General features: G+C 36.8%; 1 protein-coding gene across 1 annotated transcript in view; it reads right to left on the reverse strand.

Moving 5' to 3' along the window:
- MMP16 (matrix metallopeptidase 16) overlaps nucleotides 1-25,016 on the reverse strand; it is a 179,177-nt gene that overhangs the window by 88,105 nt on the left and 66,056 nt on the right. The window contains exon 2 of the mRNA XM_052703354.1: nucleotides 1,027-1,175. Coding sequence (XP_052559314.1) covers nucleotides 1,027-1,175 — 149 coding nt within the window. The remainder of the gene's footprint in view (nucleotides 1-1,026; nucleotides 1,176-25,016) is intronic.

The following is a 25,016-nucleotide window of genomic DNA, read 5'->3' on the forward strand; positions in this document are numbered from 1 at the left end:
TCCCCTTAGGGCAGCCCTAAAATCTGCTGTGCTTTATTGCTTTTCAATGCAATAATGCATGTGCCAGTGGAATAAAATTATTTTTCCAATTCTGCCAGCATTTTAGGCAGTCTCTTTCCTAAACCGTAAATGACTGAAAAATCATTCATGTCAACTACTTTACTAGAAAAGAATTTACAAAAGATGACACATCAGATTGGGGCTGGTAAGGAATTTTTTCTCCTCCCAAAAAACACTTAAGAGAAACAGGAGGAACATACTTCAGTAAGGTAAAAGTTGGATGTATTATTTCGGTACGGTTTGCTTTTCAAGCAAAGTAACTTCTTCTAAAATCATCGATAATTCTTACTGCGTTTTAAATGGAATCACCACAACTTCAAGTCTCAGGACCTGATAAGTTTCTCTCAATACTTCTGTTACATTTCTAAAATTTGTCATAGTATAGAGTTGTTTGGAAGAGACTTTTAATCTTTCAACACAATTTGTGCACAAGATTATATGCTACCTGCCTTACATATTTCATAATTGCAAACGGCATGCAAAATTAATCTAATTTTTTCTGCATGTGAAAATGCCCACACTTGGTCTTTTGTTACTGGAAACCATGAAATGAATGGGCCATTGAAGTGTGCTGTTTTGTTTCGCAATGAGGATAAGGGAGTTTGGGGTAAAGATTTTCCACTATGAAACATTTTGTGAATTCTTGTCAGTTTGGATTAGGCTTCTCCAGTTTCACACTGGACTCTTGGCCTTTACTTTAGTTAACCCTGAAACATTTTCTTTAGAATCCCATGCTCAAATGTATTCAGCAGTGGCAGCTGACTACCTGCTATCATAAAATACAGCAGAACAAGATGAAAATAAAAAAGTCAAGGAGAAGCAGAAAGATTTTTGCTCCCTATCTGAAGATGGAATGCTATTTGGGTATTCTGGTCACCCTACTTTGCGTGTCATAAAGTTTTTCCATTTCTATTTTATTCTTCCTGAAACAGAAAAGTCAAGAGCAGTTCAGTACCAGTTACTTACTCAATCGTGTTCCTGTCCACTTTTCCTGTCATATTAATGCCATAGAACTGCTGCATGGCAGCTATAGCTGATTGCATGGTTTCTGCAGAGCGCAACACCGACATTCTGGGGTCAGTTGGTGGAAGGTAGCCATACTTTTGTAACCATACCTGCAATGACAAGTTCAGTGGCTATTAAATAGAAATTAGAGGTAAGTAAAATGCTCCCCAGTAATTAGTTATGTATGCTATATAATGAAATTTCTAATTCATCAAGCATAAAACCTGTTAGTTTGTTGGAGGCATTTTTGCAGAGAAGAAATTATTTATAGCTTTTATTTCTTCTCCTTTAGTAAAGATTCTGTTCTTTCAAGACTTATAGTGTTTTGTACCCAGGAGTCAACTCTCTTTATTATCTGAAACTACCTGCTTCAAATATTTTTAATGTATTTATTTATTTGAAGTTACAGCTTAAGCACCTATTCCCAGCTGTATGCACTTCAAAGAATTTTAAAGTAGGGGAAATATAAAATCTACAATATATGTCACAAAGGGTACATAATAATATTCATCAACTATGATAAATTCACAATAGCTCTCACACACACTGCTTCTCTATTTTCTCTCAAAGAACACAAAAAGAGAGCGAGGAGAGATTCAGTTTTCCAGGAACGTAAAAATTGCATTCTCATAAGCAAAGCAAGTGGTTGGGAGACAGGGAAGCAGCAGTCTGTGCACTTACAGGAATCTCCCTGGTAAGAGGATGCTCCTCTTCAGATCAAGACAGATTTAGTGCCAACTGTTTATGCTCTTAATTGTGTAGAAGTGAGAGGAAGAGGACATGGTCCAAATAACTGAAAGCATTATGGATTAAAGCCAATATCTTAAGTACACCTGGAAAACTCTCAGAAACATGCTGTCCTCTTGAGGCAATGTTTCACAAACAAGTAGCTGCAGTTAGCCTAATGTTTCTAAGTATTCTAAAAATCTAGCCTATACAAAAGACAGCATAAGACTTCTGAGATGATAAGAGTAATGATATATCTTTGAAAATGTCTTAGCTTTCCATCCAAGGATTGGAACACCTCCCTGTAGTGAAAAGCACACATATATTGCCACTGTATGAGCTACAGTTAGATTGCACTCCTTTCTTTTCATTGCCCACAGTAACAAATCACCTGCAATCCCGTAAGTCTGATTTTCTATTCTTAAAAATAATAATAATAATAAATAGAAAGAAAATTATATTCAGTCACCTCTCTCAAATGTGTCATACCCCAGTTCACAGATCCAGAATCATTAAAAAACTGCATCTATCTAAACTCTCCCTTTACGGTGCACTGTGAGCTATGTGAGCCTCATACACACAGTTGACACACAGTCTGACACACCAAATATTGCATTTTACAGTTTTCAACCTTATGTTTAGCTGGAAGAGTCCAGTCCAGATAGCCATATTTGTTTGGCACTCCCATTTTACACAGCTAAAAAGAATAAGCTTCCCACAGAAGTACCTCTAGTAGGTCAAGTGGATCAATTTATTGTTATAGTTAACTTTATCGTGCAGTGAAAACATATTAGAGGTAAACACTGTGAAGGATCAGACTAGCACTAGATATAGGGAAAATCTTCAGGTTACGAGCTCAGCACACAGTACATACAAAAATCTCAAAAATGTCATGTGGTTCAGACAACAGAAGAATGAAATACAGACAGGATTAAGATTTAGTCTAACCACTCTCACCCTCACCTTATCTCTAAATACAAGAGCCATTCAGAAATGAGAAAAAAAGCATATTCAACAGACAGGATGATGCTCTTATTTCCAATTAAACTGAATTGCTACAATCTCCACTACATTCAACTTTGCATACACTTGACTTGCGCTTTTCCACTTTGAGGATGAACTTGTGAACTTTAAGTTTGTATTATTTTGTGACATCACTCAGATCATTTAGCTTATCTCTCATTTCCTGTAGGAAGTCTGTTTTTCCTTCCATTATTGGAGGATGCTCTGAAAGGACAGTTAGAGGTGGAAGGCTGGCAAGAACAATTTCATATGTAGAAACAAAACATTGGAAGCAACAGATCAGTTTGACTTAGAGAGCGTGCTTTCAGGGTAACGTAGAATTCTTTTGAATTAATATTTACAAAGAGTACATTTAAAACTGGGGTTATCTTGAGACTCATCAAGTCAGTGCAGAAAAGTCAAGAGGAAGAATGTCAGCGTGATATTAAAACAAATCATGAGTTACGGAAGAAAAGTAATTCTGAACAGCGTATTACTGCTGTCTAAAACAATGCCACCTTCTCAGCATGAATTTGGTGTATAGACACTCAGCAACACTCCATGACGTTCTTTTTAAATGCTAAGGGCACAGAAAACTGCTTGGTAAGCTTGAGAGGCCCTTCACAACTCAGAAACATCCCCAGGGAAGGAGACAGGGATATAGGGTTATAAATTAGCAAGTTTACTGGTAGCTAAAGTTTTGGATATCTAAATTATAAAAGTTGTAAGGAGAGTGAGCGACAAAAGAGCTTGAGGGAGTATTGCTCATGGCAGAAAAGGAAAAGACTGGATGAAGTACAATTTAGCACGGTGCTGCTGCAGACACAGGGAAAAATTAAAAAAGAAACACAAGAATGGACACTATAGCCTATTTCCTCCTTATAATACAAGATCACTGATAATCTCTCCTTAACACTGAATAAAAGGAGCAAACTGCCTCTGTGTTCAAAATAGCAAATAGAAGTCTACATATTCAAACATTTGAGGACAGTCTGAAAGCAAGTTCATTTTTTCTGAAAATTCAGAGAAATTGGACTAAAAAGGCTAGTAACTGGTAAATACTTGGAGATCAAGTCCTGATACTATTAAAAGCTACTAGTGTTCTGTATTATTGTGCATCATGAAATGAAACAAAAGACAACAAATGTGATTCCTGTGTTATTCCTCAGACTCTCCAGACTTCTACTACCAGATTTTGAAGGTCCTTGGCTCAGTCTGCCAAATAAATGAAAAATGCTTCTAAGAGCTGTGCACAGTGCAAATGATGGGAACTATGAATGAGAAACTTAACTCCAAAATATAGAGGAGGAGAAAATGACAAAGAAGAGAAGAACAAGAATGAGGCAGCCACAGTAGGAGAATAAGTTAAAATAATTTTCTCACATCCTTGTAATTTTGAGGCAACCTATTTAAGAAACTATGGCCACAAGAATTTCCCATTCCCTCACTAATGTAATTAAATGTCTCTCTGCATTAACACACTTCAGTAATGATAGCACAGTGCCAGCTATTCATCTGTCACTCTGAGAAACTAAATTGTCTTGGTAAAAGGAAGTAGTGAAGTAGATCCATCTAAAATAGATGCTAGAAGGAAATTTTTTACTCAAATGATGATGAGGCACTGAAAAAACTTGCCCAGAGAAGCTGTGGATAACTTATCAGGCCAGTGTGAAGGGGACCCTCAACACCTGTGCCAGAGTGTGGCAACAATGCCAACAGCAAGGATTTGAAACTGGATGATCTTTAAGATCCCTTCCAACCCAAACCATCCTACAATTATGTTAACATAAAATCCAGGATGTCAACAGACACTTCACACAGACTCCAGAATCAGTGTTAACTCCCATTCTTTTATGTCGTTTAGGAAGATTAAATACTACTACTTCGAGTAGAGTTTTGGAAAAGACTTTTCTGCCCTGCAACAATCTGATAGTCAAGTAACCTCCCTCTTATGGTAAGCACAGAAAAACATAGCTGCAAGACAACAAGCTCTATCACTTCCCTCTCCATTATAGTGCTTCCCCATCCTACTGCTGTGAGGTTTGCCTCAGAGTTGAACCTCTATTGTTGCAGAACTGCTGAGAAGCCCATAGCTTCTCGTTTTACCTGCTACAGGTGAAGGGAACTGATTATTCTTTTCCACTCTGCAGCAGCCTTTTATGTATTTGAACTCTCTTATGTGAGTCACTCCAATCTTTTTAAAATAAAGATAACCCATCTGTTTAATCTCAGAGACTTTTCATTATTCACACTAACCTGTAGCAAATTAGAAACTAAAACTTCTCTTTACTAAACATCTGCTTGCCCTAGATTTGTATGTTAGTTTCCACTGCTGGCCTGTTCACAAACACTGGAATTTAAATGAACAGTGTTAGGTTCAGAAGAAACTGAATACTCAAACATATTGTTTTGGATGAATTAATGGAAACAAAATTAGCTTAAAACTACACATTTTGTTCTCATTTCTTGAAACTCATGTTTATGTCTTTTTTTTTTTTTTTTCTCAGACATTTTAAAATGATAAAACCATGCTTTTCACCATGATCTTCTTCATTAGAAAAATTCCCTCACACAATTTCAGCTTCTTATTTCAGAACTGTAGGGAAAAAAACATTAAGCAAAAATCAGAGGTGAGGAAACCTAGAGAGATGCTAGGAGTTTGTAAGAGATACACACATTCTGAAGCAGTCTACAGAACCCATGTGTTCAGCATGTGTTGTATCACCTTCCAGATTTTGGATGTCATTGCCAATATGCTTAGGCTACTTCATTTGTTTGTTTGTTGGTGTGTGCATTTCCAGCCATGACAGAAAGATCTTTTTTATATTCACTTGAATCTGATACGAATGTTGGGTTATACCCACCGTCTGGCTACAGAATAGATACAATTTCGCCACTTGTATGTATGCTTGTTTCCTCTAAAAGATAAAGTATGGGTTAACTTAAAGTGTATGGAATACATCAATGAATTTCAGGCATTCAAGTCTTTACTAGTTAAGGAAAGAAGAGTGCTCTTTAAAGCAGTATGTTGACACTAAAGTGTTACTGAGAACAAAGAAATCTCATATGTAATAATTAAAGACGAAGCAAGATTATTATGATGATAATCAGAGTATCTGAAAACTCAGTAATTTCTATGATAGAAGAGAATTTATCAATGTATCATTAGTGTTACTAAATGACAGTGCATAGCATAAACTCCAGTGTATTTATGTTCTAAAAACCTGAAAGCTTAATAAATCAAACAAGCTAAGAAAGCATGGATCAAAACAATTCCACAAACATCTTCAGTAGTGCAGTTGCATATCCTTATTATTCATGTGTTCCTGTTCCTTTCTCAGATTTTATCATAAAAACCAAATTATTATAGATATTGGGTAAAAGTGTGAGGTTTCATAATTTCAAAAAGGTTTTGACTTCTGTTTTTTAAGGTGTTTCTACCAAAGACACTATAAGTGAAATTATTTAAAGTCTGTGTAATTCAGTATATATGTTTCCAAAAATACGCATTTAGGAATCTAACTTTTATTGCATACCATGGAATTTAACAGTTTAAGTGCTGATGACACCTTGAAAAGAGCTTGAAGGCTGTGATATGGGCAAATAAGCTAACTCTAGAATTTGCATTTGTATAATCAAATTACTTCTCCACATCGGCCAATTAATTATATACTCTGCTAACCTGCAATTTCTGAAGTTAATATCTGCATCAGATTTTGCATCCCATCTTGTTACTGCTACAGTGATACCACTTGAAAAACCATTATGATATTCATAAACAGCTGCTGAAGTTGATGCAATATATTAGAATCTGAAGAATAATTCATCAATGTCATTTTTTCATTTCCACAATGCTTACCTTCTAGTGATGTAGTATTGCTGCAAGTTTTTAACAGCTAATGGTATGTCTTAGTTACAGACCTAATTTCTGCATCTAATACTGACTCTTCTGTGTCTACTTGATAAGTAAAGAGCCAGACATAGCCAGATGTACATAAGTACTTGCACAGAAGAGTATAGGAATTTTCTGCTGTTTTTTTCTACCTCTTAATTCTGTATCCACCAGTTCTTTATTGATGACGTTTCCTTTCTGTAACAGCAGACATCAATGTGTTTTACAGAATATAGAACATTGTGTACACAGTGTACATTGTATATGATACCTATCTGGTGAGAAAAAATCCATTCCTACGTAATTCTCCCTTCAAGCAAAAATAAACATGCAGACCAGCAGCATTTTGTGAGAATCTAACTTAGTCTACAAAAAAGACTGACAAATTATAGAACAGAACTGTAGAATCATTAAGATTGGAGATCTCTGAGATCATCTAGTCCAACCATCAACTCACCATTATGTCCCCTAAACCATGTCTCTCAGTGTCACATCTACATGTCTCCTGAACACCTTCAGGGACAGTGACTCCACGACCTCCCTGGGCAGCCTGTTCCAATGTATTACCTCTCTTTTAGAGAAGCAGTTTTTCCTGATATCCAACCTGAACTTACCCTGTTAAAACTTGAGGCCATTCTGTCTTGTCCTGTCACTGTTACCTAGGAGAAGAGGATGACCCTCCTTTCAGGCTGTTGTAAGGGGAGGCAAAAATTTGTCCCCTGAGCCTCCTTCAGACATAACAATCCCAAAACAAAACACAGTACTTGAGTTGCTGCCTCACCAGAGCTGAGTACGGAGGGATGATCACCTCCCTGGTCCTGATATTTCTGATATAAGCCAGGATGCCATTGGCCTTGGTCACCTGGGCACACTGCTGGCTCATGTTCAGCCAGCTGCCAACAAGCACCCCTGATCCTTTTTTACCACAAAGCCTTCCAGTCTTTCTGCTTCAAGTCTGATGTTCAGCAGGCAGTGCAACTGCTCCAACTCCCAGGACAGATCTTGTAGCAACTCCAAGTCCCACAGCAGGCCCTGTTGTTGTTCCAACCCTCACTATGATCCCTGTGTCTGCTCCAATCCTTCTGATGGATCCTGTGGTTGCTGTAACCTCCTGATGAGCCCCCTGTGGTTGCCCTGACCCTCATGACAAGCCATGTGGTCACTCCAATCCTGTGATAAGCCCTGTGGTACAACCAGAGAGCAAAACAGTGACTGTATCAGCTGTGGCAACAACTGTCTTCTTGCCAAAGAAAAGACAATGCACAAGCATATAACATTTAGTTTTCATATGACCTAGCTCTTCCTCATGTAGAAATGTGCCTACTTCTTTTCTTCTATGACAAAAAACTCAAAAAAGCAATTCACATATTATTTTGGCATGATCTCAGATACATTACTATCTACAATTTCAACATGGATTCAAAAATTCATAATAAGGTCTTAAATAGAAGAAGGCTGCAGGATATGTATATGTTGCAGACTGCACTACAGTAAATACTGAGATGTAGTCCTAAAACCTGCAGAGCTGAGCTCACAGTGAGCCAGAGGACAAATTATGCTTCACTGACTTCACTGTTGCTGCAGCTATATTAAATCTACATTACACTTTAGTTAAGGAATTTCCACTCTTTTAGTATGTATATTTTTACATTTTTTCCCGCGTTCTTTCTACAAAACAAACAGGAAACTGAATATCCATATTATATAAGTCTTAATAAGAAACCAGATTTGCCAGTATATGTTCATGTATATCTCATCCCATATGAAAACATGAGAGAGATTAGAGTGTGGAATTTCCTCATGAAGTATCTGGTGAATTGTAATTCCACTGCAAGACTGCAAAAGGTTAGTCCTACTAACCAGGTCTTCCTGGTTAGTAACCTAAAACAAAGAAGTGGTGCAAGCAGGACGGCAAAATATATTAAAAAGTGATGCTTTTCCCCAATATTTATGAATATTATTATTTTAGTTTAGATGTGTTAAATCTTTTGCTTTACTGTCATGGTTGTGCATGGGAAAAAAAAAAAAAAAAAAAAAAAAAAAAAGTAACTTGAGAGAATTGGAATGAAAGAAATAACCAGTAAATAGAAGAAGTAGGATCTGCATGTAATGCTGTGCTTGAGAGACTCTGAATTACACTTGGAACAGGGGTCTGATATTGCTCAGTTCCAAAAGCAGAAGTTACATTCTTTATTCACTACTGAGTGTCTGTACAGGGAGGCGTTAGTGTTACAACAGACTATGACACAAATTTTTGCCCTGGAAAAAAACTCTCTGTACCTTGACCATTACTCATAATAGTATATATACATTTTTATTGCTGACTGCAGAAAATAAACTTACTCAATAGTTTCTCAGGGAAATTTTCTCAAGTCACTAATAGAAATCTCTGGAGAAGTCTGGCATGGACCCAAACCAGTGGAAACACTTCCATAAGTAAAACTAACAGTTCTGGTAGATGTAAACACTCCCTCATACAGTGTATGTCTGGAAACACTGTCCATACATCTTACTAGAATTTCTATAGCCTCTTTGAAAACATGAAATGCTCTGGATGCTGTGTTGAATAATCTGGCTGGGTAAGTCATGATTGCTTCAGAGAAAAATCTGAAGCTTCAGGGGCATGAAAAAGATGAAGGCGCTAAAGCACATCTCTTAGAGGAAAGACTGAGATAGCTGGGATATCTGGAATAGAGGAGGTTTAGAGAGGATCTCAATAAAAAAATGAAGGGAGGGTGCAAAGTGGATGGAGCCAGGCTCTATTCAGTGTTGCCCAGTGAAAAGAGGCAATAGGCATGAAATGGAACACTGGAAGTTCCAGGAATCACTTTTTTACTATGTAGGTGAGACTGAGGAGACTCCCACCTTGGAAATGTTAAAAACAATCTGGACATAGTACTGGACATACTTCTCTAGGTGGCCCTACTTGAGCAGGGGTTGGGCCAGATGGCTCCAGAGGTCCCTGCCAACCTCATCCATTCTGCAATTCTGCAGTTCTGTGATTTTTAACTGAAGAATCCTGAAGACTTGCAGAATCCTGTTTATACTGGTTGAAATGATGGAAAAATCTCCGAGGGATCAGAAATCCATATAAGTAATTACTAATATTTTTACTGCTTTTTGTTTGTTTATTTCTTTTGTTTCCTCCCTCTCCCTCTGAAATCTGTTGTAGTAACTAAAATAATTCCAGACTCTTTCTCATATGATCAAAGAAAAAGATGATACATTCTTTTACAGTATATAGTACTCCTCATTTGAAACAAATGTATTGTTTAGGTCACAGAAAGAAGAGCATATAGATGCAAGCACAAATGTCCCCTAAGTCTGATTCAAAACAGCAATTCTTACAGACACTGATCACGTGACTTCACAGCAAAACTTTGTTTTTCTATGCCCTCTATGTCCATAAGGCACACACACTACTCCTAACATGAGGACAAAAAAAAGGATCAACACTAATCATTAGTGTTCATGCAGTAGCAAGTAGATAGTTTGCTATAAGAAGCTAGAGATTCCTATGATGCTACTCTGGACAAACTAAGAATGAGAGTAAATTCCTTCATCAGAAACAGATTCTCTCTAGATTAATGCAAAATGAAGAAATAACTTAGAGGAAGGAGAGAATGCAAGGTCACATGAAAAGGATAATACCTAGTGTAGAAGAAACACAGGCAAATGTTATAGGAGGACTGCTTGAAAAGTAATGCCTCCGATTTTATTACCATGGCCCATGATGCTGGAGGTAAATGGTGGTATGGCAATAGAGGTTGAACTTTTCTACCAATATTCCATTACATGTTGTTGCTGTATGACAGACAGAAGCAGAGACAGTCTGACAAAATGGCATCTGACATAAAGCAAAGGTGTGGAACTGAATTTCTACACTGGGAAAAAATGGCGCTCACTGACATACACTAATGTTCCCTGAACATTTATGGAGATTGAACAGTGGATTTATAGTACAGTGAGGTGGAGGATGATGTATTTCAGCAGTGGTAGTGCAGATCTTTGTGTGTGGAGCTGTACGGAGGGTTTTTTTTCATCACTGGTGAAAATGCATAGCTAATGGCAGTGACTATGTTGAAAAATAATGTCTTGTAGCTGAGAATTTTCTCTATCAAATAGTGTTGTTGTGCTCTTTATATCTGTTGTAGTTTCCATGGAAATAAATAGGGAGCATTAATTTTGAAGCAACCCAAATATGTACAATGGATGCTGAGTCATTAAATCTATTATGGTTTAACCTGGCAGGTAGCTGGCAACCTCACAGTTGTTTGCTCAGTCCCTCCTTCCCAGTGGGATGGAGCTGAGATCTGGGGATAAAAACAACAAAGTTGAACTTGTCAGTTGAGACAAGACTATTTACTAAGATAAAGAAAAGGATAATAGTTATGACTATATATATATGTTCATATGAATGAGGAATTGTTCACTAACCCCCAAATGATGTCCAGCTCATCTCCTCAGCAGAAAAGACAGAGATGAAATCTCACCCCCTTCAAAACTCCTTCAACATGATGTCACGAGATATGGAATATTCCTTTGACCAGTTTAAATCAGATGTCCTAATTCTGTTCCGCCCCCCCTTCCCTTCCCAATTCTCCATAAAGCTTTCTTTCTACATTATCTGTTCTATAGCAAATTTTATTTATGAATCTGAAACAAAAGAAGCACTTGGTTGCAACTTTGCTACGTTTTTGCCTAACAGCTAAGCAATCTGTTTTCTAGAATACATTTTGCAAGAATTGTAGTCTACTCTTAAAACCATCAGACGGTTTTTGTGGCATGGAGAATGCCCACAGGATCCCATAAACTCCAGTCCATAAACTCCAGTTCTTTTATTTGTCCCTCCCAACCTTTTCTCTCTCTTCTTTTTTGCCTCCTTCTCTTTTCTCTGGGAGGTTCACACCTGGAACATTCTTGATCTTTTCTCAATTGATTTTTTTCTTTTTTACTGATTTCTAAGGCTTGTCATTTGTAACTGCTTGGTTCATTGAGATAGCTGGGTTCCAGAACGCCAAGGGACAGGCTAAGGTGACTAGCATATATCAAATGATGAGTGGTGTCAGAACAGTTCTGGTTGAGCCACAGGCCTGTTACGTGTTCCTGGGAAAATCAGTTGAATTTCTTGGCAGCAAAAATAAGTACAGGTAATTCTTTCAAACTTTTCTCATCACGGCACTGCAAGAATCCAGACAGGTCTTGGAATGCATAAAATGCTATCTAAATTCAACTGTCAATTTGTGGTATCTCAAGGACAGCAAGAGTTCAAAGTGATTCTCTCATCACGCTCCTGAAGATTACGCAAAGTTGAAGAATAAACCCCACCTTGTCATTTATTTGGTATTAGCATCTTTGATCCCTGTACTTTGCAATTACTCACCTGCAAGCTGATTATTTTAGGCTAATCCATCTATGCATTGCCAGCATTATTTTGAGTTGTTTTGACAATATTTTAATGTAGTTATTTCTTCCATTTTGCTATTTTTAAAAGTTAGCAGGGAACTAAACACCAATCAAAGAAACAATGAGCTACATATCTCCTACAGCTTTGTAACTGCCTGTACTTTTGCTTTTCCTGTTTTAGAAACCATGAGATTATAGAAAAGCCCTCACAGATATGTAGTAACCAACAAAGGAAATGCATTTCACGATTTCTTTACAAGCAACAAACACTCAAATTGTTGGAAATGATCAGAGATCATTTTACGCCCTGTGAATATCATTACATTCAGTCACACACTTCCAAAGAGTCATTTGTATCAGTAAGATTCAACAGTAATAGGGAGTTTTTTCCTTACAGTCTTTAAATCATTATCACCATCAGCAACATCAGACAAATAGAAAATGTATACTATTATAAAAGAAAGGTGAAAAATCATCATTATTTGGAATATCTTCAAGGTTACAACTTTAGGTTATATAATTTTATATAGATACATATAAACATACACACATGAGAAAATTAGGTAAAAATGCTTGGAAGCCTACATGGATGAAGAAGGAGCTCCTGGACAAACTACAAACTCAAGCACAAAAAGGAAGCTTACCAAGGGTGGAAGCAAATACAAGTAGTCTGTAGGGAATATAGAGACATTATCTCAGTCTCCAGGGTTTAGATTAAGAGCTAAAGCCCTGATAGAGTTTATCCTGTCCAGGTAATGTAAAGAGCAACAAGAAAAGTTTCAATAGATATTTTGGTGATAAAAGGAATACTAGGGAAAACATGAACCCATTCCAGAAGGAAGCGGGAGATTTGGTTACCTAATTATATGATGAAGGCAGAGGTACTCAATGAATTTTTTGTTCTGGTATTCACTTACAATTTCTCTATCCACACCACTGAAGTTGCAGAAGCCAAAGGCAAAGACAGGGAGAATGGAGGGCCACACACTATAGGAGAAGAGTAGCTTTGAGACCTTCTAAGGAACGTGGAGGTGCACAAGTCCATGGGACCTGATAAGATACACCCGTGGGTCCTGAGTGAACTAGTAGATGAAGTTGTTAAGTCACAATCCATAATATTTAAGAAGTTGTAGCAATCTGGTGAAGTTGCCAGTAACTGGGAAAGGGAAAACATAGCCCTCATTTTCAAAAATCGTAAGAAGGAAAGCAGGACAATTAGTCTCATCTCTGTGCTTAATATGATCACATAGCAGTTCCTTCTGGAAATTATGCTAAAGAATATGGAAAATAAATAAATGATTGGTGGCAACAAACATGACTTCATTAAGGACAAACCATACCTGACAAACTTGGTGGCCTTCTACAAAGTATTAAAGTGTGGATAAGGGAAGAGCAACTGATGTCATCTACTTGAACTTGTACAAAGCATGTGACATTGTCTCAAATGACACCCTCGTCTCTAAATTGCAGAGGCATTAATTTGATGGATGGACCATTTAGTGGGTAAGGAATTGGCTGGATAGTCACATTCGAATTGTCACCAAGGGCTTAATATGCACTTGCAGACCAGTGATGAGTCATGTCCCTCAGACATCTGAGATGCCTGTGTTGCATTGAAAGAAGTGTGACCAGCAGGTCAAGGGAGATGACAAACCCCAACAGGTCTCATGAGACCACTTATGGAATCCTGTGTTCAGCACTGATGCCCATTGTACAAGACAGATGTGGAGCTGTTAGAGTGAGTCCAGAAGAAGGTAATAAGGATGATCAGAGAGTTGGAGCAACTCTGCTACCAGGAAAGGCTGAGAGAGGTGGGGTTGTTCAGCTTGGAGAAGAAAAGGCTCTAGGGAAACCTTATATCAGCCTTTCAGTACTTAAAGGGAGTCTGCTGGAAAGCTGAGGGGGAACATTTACAAAGAAATGTAATGATAGGACAAGGGGTAATGACTTTAAACTGAAAGAGGTTTGATTTAGATTAGATATAAAGATGTAACTATTTACAATGATGGCGGTGAGGCATGGGAACAGGTTAACCAAAGAAGCTGTGGATGTCCCATCCCTGGAAGTGCTCGAGGCCATGTTAGATGGTGCTTAAGGCAACCATATCTAGAGGAAGGTGCCTCTGCGCATGGCAGGAATGTTAGAACAAGATGATCTTTGGGATTTCAAATTATCTGAATAAAAGTATTAAAACTTTATTCTAAGACATTTGCATAGGAAATAAATAAATACATAATATACCAACAGATGGTGTTGTGCTACTTTATAAAGGCTCATGGGAAGGTAGTCCATTGTAATAAAATCAAAAGGTCAAGTTGCAAAGTTCCTTCGAGGAAATTATTATTCAAACCATATCTGACACTTGGTATCTGAATCCATTAGATAAAACTGTATTATTATAGTTTATGAAGTTTTAAGTTTACATTAGTGAAACAGGAGTAATAGAAGTTAAACATTTATAGGAAATGCGACTTGGCAAAACCTTTTTTCTCAATATTACATATTTAATTTTCTTCATTACCAAATTTACTTTTACATATTACACACATAGGAAAAACAGTATTTTAATCATTTAAGTATACATGAAATGTCTATTCAAATCTTTCCCATATATATACTTATGTTCTTAATAATATGAGAATATTGTGGATTCAACTCAAACTGCATGGATGCAAAAGAGAAGAAATATAATAACATACTGCTTATACTTCATAGGCTTTTTTTTGGCAGGTAAGACTGCATGTAAATCACAGAGTATTGTAGCCATTTTTGAATGCTTGTGTCTTTAAAAAAATTGGTTTCACTAAAGACAAAAGTAAAGCTGCCTTTAGTGGAAATTTATTCAATTGATTCAGCACATTCTTTATTTTATTGAATGTTACTCTTCCTTCCTTCCCTTCTATGCCTTTTCAGCAACTACTGATGTCACTACTTGCACCATGAGCTTTTATGAAACAGTGTCTGTTTCCTATATTTAAAAGACTTTTTAAATATAAGCCGATAATAAAACTACTAAATTCAAAATATTTGTCTTCTGTTTTCCAAAGTCAGCTGTTCAAGATGTAGATTTTAAAGAATTTGTGCTAAATATTGTTCCTTTTAAAAAACTGATTCATGTTTTCCTACAGAAATTCTAAATAGAAGTTGAATATGGATTTTATAAGGCACATCGCTATTTATAGATAACATCAGGCTGTCCCCTTCCAGAAGAAAACAGGAAGAAAATGCAGTGAACAGAAAAGGTAATGCTGTGGTTTCCCAAATGACTTAATTCAATCCACATGGCATAATAAATAATAGTGAAAAGTAAGTACTACAACATGTCATTCAAAAGAAAAATATCTTGTTCCTTCTACCAGGGAGCAGAAAGGAAATATATTCCCTGAAATCTAAAATTTCTTAGGAACAGCTGGGAGGAAGGAGGACAACTTTTAACTTCTGCCACTCTCTTCCTGTTTTGCAATGAAGACAATCCGCTTAACTGATAGTAACTCTGCCTGATCTGAATCTGTACGAATGAAAAGGAAAGGCCAGTACATAAATAGGCTAGTTCTCTGTCCCAGCTTCTTTCTGCTTTTTTTTTAAACACTAGTTTTGAAGATGTCATTTCAGTAAAGGAATTTTCATGGGATGTGAATCTGTAATGAATGTTCCGCACTTTCATTTCCAGATCTCCAGAAAACACCCATGGGAGAAGCTGACTCTGTTACAGGGATGCTAGGGAAAAATCAAAGTCCAGCACATTTTTGCATGCTTGCTTCTACTAATTCTCTTTGATAATTTATTTAAATAACACCTGTCACATTTTCCTCTTGTACATGTAGTTTGAGTGGCACCACACAGTGCGCTACAGCTGCAGAGGTAACAAGAATTCTGGTTAAATAGTTTTACACTTAAAAAAAAAAATCACTTTCAGCAACGATCACATATCTTTTATAAATTCTTATCTAGCATGGATCAACACGGTAGTTTTTCTATCTAGAGTTCAAATCTTAAATAGCAGGAAGGTGAATTAAGTGTGAGTGAGACATTACCTTTCCTTCAAAATCACTGCAGAATCTCACGATTGACTCCTGCTGTAGATGTTAAGGTAGGGAAAAAGACAGAAAGTAGAGAAAGCTACCTGCTACAGCAAAGACCATATCAAATCTGAAGTTAAACATTCCCTTTCCCTGAAAACAGTGTAGATTAATGACAGAATATGACCAATTCAGACTAGCCTTCTACTTCATAAAAAAGTTCTCATACTTCATTTGACAAGTAAGTCTATTTTGCTTGCAGTACACTAACTTACCAGCTGTCTCTGACGCTTCAGCAAGTAGCAGAAAGACTGCATATATTTCAGTACATCTGCAATTCTGCTTTTTATGTCATCCTCTAAACTCTATTTTTGTTAAAGGGCAAGATAACAAAAATAGAATGGGGGAAGGGGAAGTGGTAGATTGATGCAAGTGAGGGATGTGACAAGGTGATTCCTGCAGGCAGAAAGGGACACACAGTAATTGCTTCAAAGCAAACCACGGTATTATCTTTTATTAGCTCCCCTATGGGCTATGGTCATGTGCATTGCAATTTAAAAATGTAATAGAACAATTTTAGCTTTGCTTAATTAGGATGTGATGCTGTGAATTCCTGAGTACCCTCAATAGCCAGAGTTTCCAGTGGATACTTAGAGTGGTCAGTACGTGGCAGAAATGTCTCTATCAACCAACAGCAAGATTAGGATTTATTTATACTTTTATATATTAAAAAAAGTTTTTACAAGAAAACAATTTCCTTACACTTATCACAAATACCATTTATAAGATTGCAGGTATATATATATGCTTTTTGTATAAGTACATTATTTTTCTTGCTCAAATGGAATCATAACAGCATAAAAAGACACAGTAAACTATATTTGCATGGTGGTTTGTTTTTTCTTTTCCTGCATGACTTCTATTCAGTGAAGAAGACATGCTAAACAAGTAACTCACTACATTTCAGATATTTAATTTCTAATTAATGAGCATAATAGGTCCTGTATTCTCATATGTCATTAGCAAATGTGTGGTGCAAACATACCCTATTTAATATTCATATACTTTCAGTTTATTATAAATTATCTAGACTTAATCTACACCAAAATATTGGCAAAATCTGAGCTGGGATAACCCAATTGAGTAATAAAGCCTGAATTTCCCCCAGAAAAGTGTACATATTTGAACAGATTCAGGCAGCAAATAACAGTGACAACAAAAAATACAGTGACTGAGTTAGCAATCATTAATGCACAAATGGAATATTTCATTTCTCAGGTTCTACTAATGAAAAGGAACAGAGTAATTTCTGCTTTGGGGAAAAAAAAAAAAAAAAAAAAAAAAAAGGATAAAAAAGTCCTCAGGCTTGACATTCATATATAATCATAGAATGGCTTGGGTTGGAAGGGACCTTAAAGACAATCCAAATTCAATTCCTGGCCATGGGCAGGGCTGACGTGCACTATGGATGGGCATCCACAGATTCTCTGGGCAGCTGTGCCAGGACCTCATCACCCCCGGAGTTAAAATAGGGAACAAACAAACACAAATTATGACTGAGACCTTATGAACCTGTTAGGATTCACTGTTCAAGTCCATCCAACGCCAAAACACAACAGACTTGCAAACTATATCTATCTGAGACCTTGAAATGTGGTGGACATTACAGATGCAGTACATTCATTTTTTTCCTATATGACAGATAAACTATAGCATATTTTAGATCCTGGGTAATATGCTGATATCTTTTCTAATTCCAGTGTATAAAAACTAACATTAGGCTTCTGTATTCAGTTTGAAGATTCAAATCTGCATAAAAAATGTCATCACAAAATTTCATTGTTATCAAGCACCTTCTGCTTCATTCATCTTAAAATTCTGTAACAAACATTCACTGTACCTATTGTAAGGTTCAATTTTTTAATAAATATTTGACTTTTTTTTTTTTAAGAATTTTTTCACCCACAAAAGTAGTAATCTTACTTCCTTCTCCCAAGCAAAGAAGTATCCAATTTCAGAAAAGCGATAAAGTTACAGTCTTCTTTAAATGAGAATTTCATGTTACTAACAAAAAGAAATTCCTGGCCTTTTCTTCCAGTTTTTAAGTACTGTATGAGATCAGCTTTTAAAATAATAATAGCATTTTAAATGTATGATTAGGACTCAAGACTTTTTTTACTTTAATAATGGATTTAATAATGCAGCCATTATGTGAACAGAAACTGGTGCAAAGGCGACTTCCTGATTCTGCAGAATGTACTCAGAGTGCTCATGCTGGTCTTTAATTGCATTATAAGGAGGAGCACGGCTATGAATAAAACTTTAAAGAAGTTCCTACATAGTAAAAGCTGTGCAATCATATTGCTGAAAAAGTAACCTGTAGCAGTCAAACACTGGGATGTGAATGAAGGCTCAGAAAGTGGCAGGGACCTTTATTTGCTTTCTCTTCATGTCAGAAAGTCTGAAGAAGTAGGTCGAGACCAAGTTTGCAACTAGATGGAAAATTCTAACTTACAACAACTGAAGGATAGAACTTCAAAGTCATTAAGCAGAGTATGAGGTTTAGTTTTGAAGACCCTAGGCCCCCTTTAGAAAACGATTTCCCTTTCTCAGATCTTTCCTCCTCCTTTTCTAAAACACTGTCTTGACCAACCATTTCCTGAGATGGAGTCATCAGAACCTAATAAACATGTAAGAAAACAGTAAAAGATTAGCTTAATGACACTATTTCAGAATTTTAAGACTTCTGCTTTTTAAATATCCTAGCATTTCCTTTTTCCTGCACAGTGTTTTTGCTGAACTGTCCAAAACATTGCCCAAGTCACTTACCTCAGTGTTTAAAATTAACACGGAAATCTGAAACATGAGTGGTAAATTCAAATTATCCCCTCTAGTGTGCATTACCTTATCAACAGTGAATTTTACTTGCCACCTTCAATAAATCAATAACCATTTACTCCAATGCACACATTCTGAGAACTGTAATATGGCACTCAGCAAATAATATCTCTCTGAAAATAAATTCATAATCTTAGCATAAACTCACTTCTCAAATAAAACTGGTGTGGAAAAAAATGTATTTCAAGGATAAGTAGCTACTGGAGTAATTTTCACAGTTTTATGAGATATCTTTCTCACCGGCGATTTGGATATCAGTATGATTTTTATTTTTATTTTTTACCTTAATGAATGTTCTTTATTTCAAAATCCAATTGCTTCTGGGAATTATGACCTTTGCTGCAGCAGCAAAATTATCAACAGCCTTCTATGATAACAGGCCTTGTTTTATTTTCCTCCTTGAGGTAACAATCTTCTCAGAGGCTATGATTCCTTATAAAGCGGAGGATGTGATGGGATATTTGAACCATCACCATAACAGTAACTATCAGACTTGAAACTTTTCCATGTCATGATCTCAAAACGCTAGTCAGAGAAAACATTTTCATGCCTGCCCACTTCATCTCAGCCCCACAAAACACATGGTTGTGACAGCAAAGATGTAATGCTTATTGTAACAGAAAGTTGTATGTATAAGAGATATACATCACAAGAGTTCAAGAGGTCTGGTATTTGATGCCTCTAGGGAACAGAGCACAAATCCTAATTAAAAAAAAAAAGCAAAGCAGCAGAGACTGACAAATAGCAGGAGTTGGACCTGCAGTGGCTCTAATATGGACCAGTCATGGCTGGAAGGGACTGGAAAATATTTATTTGGTTTTAATGAGTGCTGAACTGAAAGAAAAAAGAAATCTGAGAGACATGTATCAAAAGTCTGCTACTGAAGTCTGGGAGAGTGAATTGGCTCAAGGGTTGTTTATATAAACACTTCATTTGCACACATAAGGTCCAGACAGGTGGAAGACACATATGCATCCCTTCAAACTTTACCTCAGCCAGTATTCTGTCATGCAATTAAAAAAAATCTGCTTGCAATGTCAGAATGAGCTATTTATTCTGTTTGTTTCAGTAGGGTACATAGGGCATCTGACACACCAAGTTCTGTATGTGTCTCTTTCCATAATGGAACACTTGAACACTTGAATTAAATGTAAAATCCTTACAAATAATTACCTTCATTTCTCTTCCTGTAAAATTCTGCCCTCATTAGGAAATAACAGGAAACCTTATCTTTTAAAGCTATTTTTAACAAATATCCAGGTAATCTTGATATTAAAAAATAATTAAAAAATCCCAGATTGCGGGATGGGGCAATCTGGTCTAGCTGTGGGTGTCCCTGTTCACTGTAAGGGACTTGGATGATGTTTAATGGTACAGAAGAACAGAATAGCCAGGGTTGGAAGGGACCTCAAAGATCACGAATCTCCAACTCCCCTGCCACATGCAGGGCCATCAAGCCCCACATTTAATACTAGACCAGGTTGCCCACGGTCCCATCCAACCTGACTTAGAACTGACTTAGAAGTCCTCCAGGGATGGGTCATCCACAATCTCTCTGGGTAGCCTGTTCCAACACCTCACCACTCTCTCTGTAAAAAACTTCCCTCTGACATCCAATCTAAATCAACTTCAAACCATTTCCCCACGTCCAGCAGTTATCAACCCTTTCAAAGAGATGATTCCCCTCCTGTTTGTAGGCTCCCTTTAGGTAATGAAAGGCTGCAATGAGGTCACTCTGCAGCCTTCTTTTCTCCAGGCCAAACAAGCCCAGCTCCCTTAGCCTGTCTTTGTAGGGGAGGCGCTCCAATCCCCTGATCATCTCTGTGGCTCTCCTCTGGACCCTCTCCAACAGCTCTGTCTTTCTTGTACTGGGGGTGAAACCTGGACACAGTACTCCAGTTGGGGCCTCACAAGAGCAGAGTAGAGGGGGACAATCACCTCCCTGTCCCTGCTGGTCACCTCTCTTCTGATGGAGCCCAGGATACCATTTGCTTTGCAAGAGCACACTGCTGGCTCATGTTAAGCTTTTCATCCCCCAGGTTCTTCTCGACAGGGCTGCTCTCAAGGACTGCTCCTTCCAGTCTGTATGGATGCCCGAGATTCCTCTGGCCCAAGTGCATAACCTTGCACTTTGCTGTGTTGAACCTCATTAGGTTCACCCAGGCCCACCTTTCAAGCCTGCTAAGGCCCCTCTGAATGGCATCCCTTCCTTCCACTGTGTCAACCACACCACTCAGCTTGGTGTCCCAAGCTGTACCTTCCAACACAAATGATTTGAATTATTTTGAATTATATGAATTATTTTTCCAGCATGTTGGCATAGTTATTTTAAAACAAAAATTCATGCAGCCTTAATTGGTCAGTGGTATCCCTGATCGTGGCTGTGGAGCTGGAACTGGATGGTCCTTAAAGTTCCTTCCAAGTCAAAACATTCTATGATTCTATGATACTTGTCCATGGAAGCTGAAGGAATGTGATCTGTTACCAGCTTTTGCCCTTGTAACAGTCTGCTTTGTCACATTACATCTCCCAATTTCTTCAGAAGTGATTGTATACAATACATACCACAGTGAATGTGAATAAGAATAGCTTAAAAGGCATAGACTCAGACAAATTAAGGAAAAGAACACAAGGAAAATAAGATGAAATCCTAAACAGAATAGCAGGCAAGCAAAGGAAGCATTCACCCCTGAGATACAAATCAGCAAATCTTTAAATCACTGTGACCTCCTTTGAACAGAACACTTTGCTTTTCAAAGTGGTAGACTTGTAGATGTCACAGAGAGAAGAATAACACAGAAAGCACACAGAACAACAGATCTTGAGATGTCCTCAAACAGTAGCTTAAGCTATTTAAGGCCAGAGAAGTATATCAAATACTTCTGATATATACATACATTTCTCAAATAGATATATTTTGCGAAATCAAATAGTGGACTTGAACATATATTCAGTATCAAGCAAAAAATTATAATCTGGAAATCAGCTAAAATCAAAGGCCTGAAAAATCACATCAAGGCCTCTTCAGGAGGATAGCTCAGTAGGTCAGGTGGAACTGTATACGAGCAAAGTACTGTGAGCATTTCTTCATTAAATATTTTTAACTCAAGAGGATAGTTATGTCATGAAGGATTGTTTTCTATGTTTTGTTTTGCTGAGGGTTTTTTTTGAGAGTGATTTTTTTTTTAAATGATGATCATATTTTCATAGTGCACATAATTCATGACTTCTTTGAAGTATAAAATATGTATGAAGGTCTATAAAATATATATATTCACAGACAGTTGCACATGACCAAACATTACAGCGACGCAAATATGAACTGCTTATTTTTTTTTTTCTCCAATTATGTTAATCAGTTGATAAAAGGAAAAAGCGTGAATTTTCCAACTGGAATTGCAGATGGACTCTACAGGTACTTGTCTGATTAAGTTAAAATATTACATGTCTTCACTGTGTTTGCAGCCAAATAGAAATGAGCTATTAATGTCACAGTGCAATTACAATTCATTTTAACTAAAGCTACATTAATTTCCTCATTATTTCAAAATGTTTCAAAATGACTATCTCTTGGCTTTGCTTGCTGTCCTTTACAGGTACTTGTCCCCCTTTCTATTGTTTAAAATAATTTTAATTTGATAAAACATACTTGCGCTTCAGTTTACTCTGGCATCAAGTTTTATTATGGTATATCCTTGGTAGGTTTTTCACTACATTAAAAAATGTCACAAATCGGCAGCTAGGTAGGAGCTTTAAATTTAGCTAGGGAGTCTCACACAGCACAGTTTTTAACAGATATTTTTTATGCCTTATTATCAGTGACAGAGCCTATAGATCCATATGATGCCTTAAATACTATCACTCTACTGTAACTCATTCCAGCAATAATAGCTTGACTTTCATTTCAGCATTTTCCATCTTTACAACAAAATCTGTAAAGACTAAGCTTGTTTTACAGGACTTTAATGCAGCTAAGTAATGCTTTTAATGTTGCTTGTAACACCCAAGGTCTCGTAGACACCAATGATTCAATTAATAACATGAACTGTAAACACACTGGTTTTCACAGAGTATTGAGTGTATGTTTTTTCAACACTTGGTTGTGGAAATTTAGAATTAAATCCAGACCCAGATGTCCTCTTTTGCGTGTGACAAACGCAGGCAGACTTGCATATGAGGAAAGGCTGAGCTTGAAGCACAGGAAAGTCAGAAGTTTATTATCTAAATGGGATATTATTAAAATTGGGATTAAAGTGGCCTCACCAGATGTTTGCTCTTGCAAAATGCTTAAGAGTAACACTGAGAAACTGTGTCAACTGCTTGCTGCCATTTTGATGAAAAATTGATAAACTCTGCTTTTTGAAATATTTTCAGTATTTAAATAAACTATGAACTGTTGGATTTGGAAAAACAGTTCTCATTTTACTTTATTTTTCTGGCAAAACTTTTATAAACTTTCTAATACGTAATAGTATGATAGATGATTCTGAGAGTTACATTTTCAGTTAATGCACAGATTAAGATAAGACTGATAAGAACTCATGTTCTTATCAGTCTCAATTGTACTGACACAAAATTCAAACGCAGTCTCAGTGACAGGGGATCTGACAAAGAACCTCTAAGCAATGCCATCTTTGATGAAAATCTGACATGTTCAGCTTTAGAAAGGTCAATGCAGAAGGACAATCTTACTTGCAGCCTCCATCACAATGGTATTTAACAGTCTGGATGAAGAAAATGCTTTTGTTTAGTCTGATCAATCACAATATCGGACTGGTTTCTCAAAATACAACAAACAAGCACTAACATGTTTGTAAATCTTAATTTTTCTTTGATGTCATCACTCTAGCATTTATGTAATACCCCATCCTAGGTGACTATGACAAACCATTTGACAGAGAAGAAAAAAATGAATTAGAAAAGCTGTCAGAAAAGAATACTTCAGAAATAGTGTTTTTCTTAAATCATAATTTTTGTAATGCCTTGGAGTGTTTGTAAAAGATGTCTAAATTCTGATTACCTAGTTACAATTTTGTTCAATTCAACAACCTCCAGGCCATGAAACTACTACTTTAATTGGTTTATTCCCTCATGGATTACTCAATCCTGTCTATGCAGGCAATGTCCTTCATCAACCCTTCAGTGCTTCTGGTATGCAGGAACACTGACCTTTTGTATGCCTCTTCAAAATGTGACAGCAAGGTAGAATTACATTCTGCTTTTCTAAGAGTTCACCTTTCTCAATGGACATCTGAAAAATAGTAACCATGAAATGCTGGACTCTCCAAGGAAGTTTGGTGCTACTTTTTGGTGGTGCCAGCTTTGTAGCTATGTTGATAACTACAAAAAATGCATCCAAAGAAAACAGCAAAGCATTGATGGATGCAGTGATCTTTGTTCAGAATTAAAGAAAATAATGTAGAAACAAAAATAGGACTAACCTTAGTGAAAGCTGCGGAATAACAGTCTGCAACTTGCTGCCACTGAAATGACTGTCAAACACTGTTTGGTCTCCATGATACTACAGAGTAACTGCAGTCTGCTTTCCAACCAGATAACACTAACTGTATCTGATCAGTCAGAAGTCTAGAAAAGACACATAGCCCCACTCGGTTTTTACTTTCCATGGTTGAGATAATAAAAAATAACAAATTACTTATGATGATACGGAACACTCAGTAGTACTGAATTCAGGACATATTTATTTCTTTACATAGTTCATGATATCTCTTTTTATTACCATTTGCAATTTATCTTAAACAGTTTCTATCTGAAAGCATCACTTGGATTACTTCTTACATAAATGGTAGTTGTTCCTCCTCTTATTAACACTAAAACAACAGCCCAGCCCAACTGAAAATTCGTTAACAGCCATATTTAGTATCCTGGCCAGGAACTCCCTGGAAAGTACATTAGTGTAGCAGTCTTCAGTTAGAAGTAGAAAGAAAACAAACAAACAAACAAACAAAACCAAAACACTCGGATTGTGAAGAAGATCCTCAGACCTA

Source organism: Tympanuchus pallidicinctus, unplaced genomic scaffold (genome assembly GCF_026119805.1).
Source record: "Tympanuchus pallidicinctus isolate F22 unplaced genomic scaffold, pur_lepc_1.0 scaffold5, whole genome shotgun sequence".
Lineage (NCBI taxonomy): Eukaryota > Metazoa > Chordata > Aves > Galliformes > Phasianidae > Tympanuchus > Tympanuchus pallidicinctus.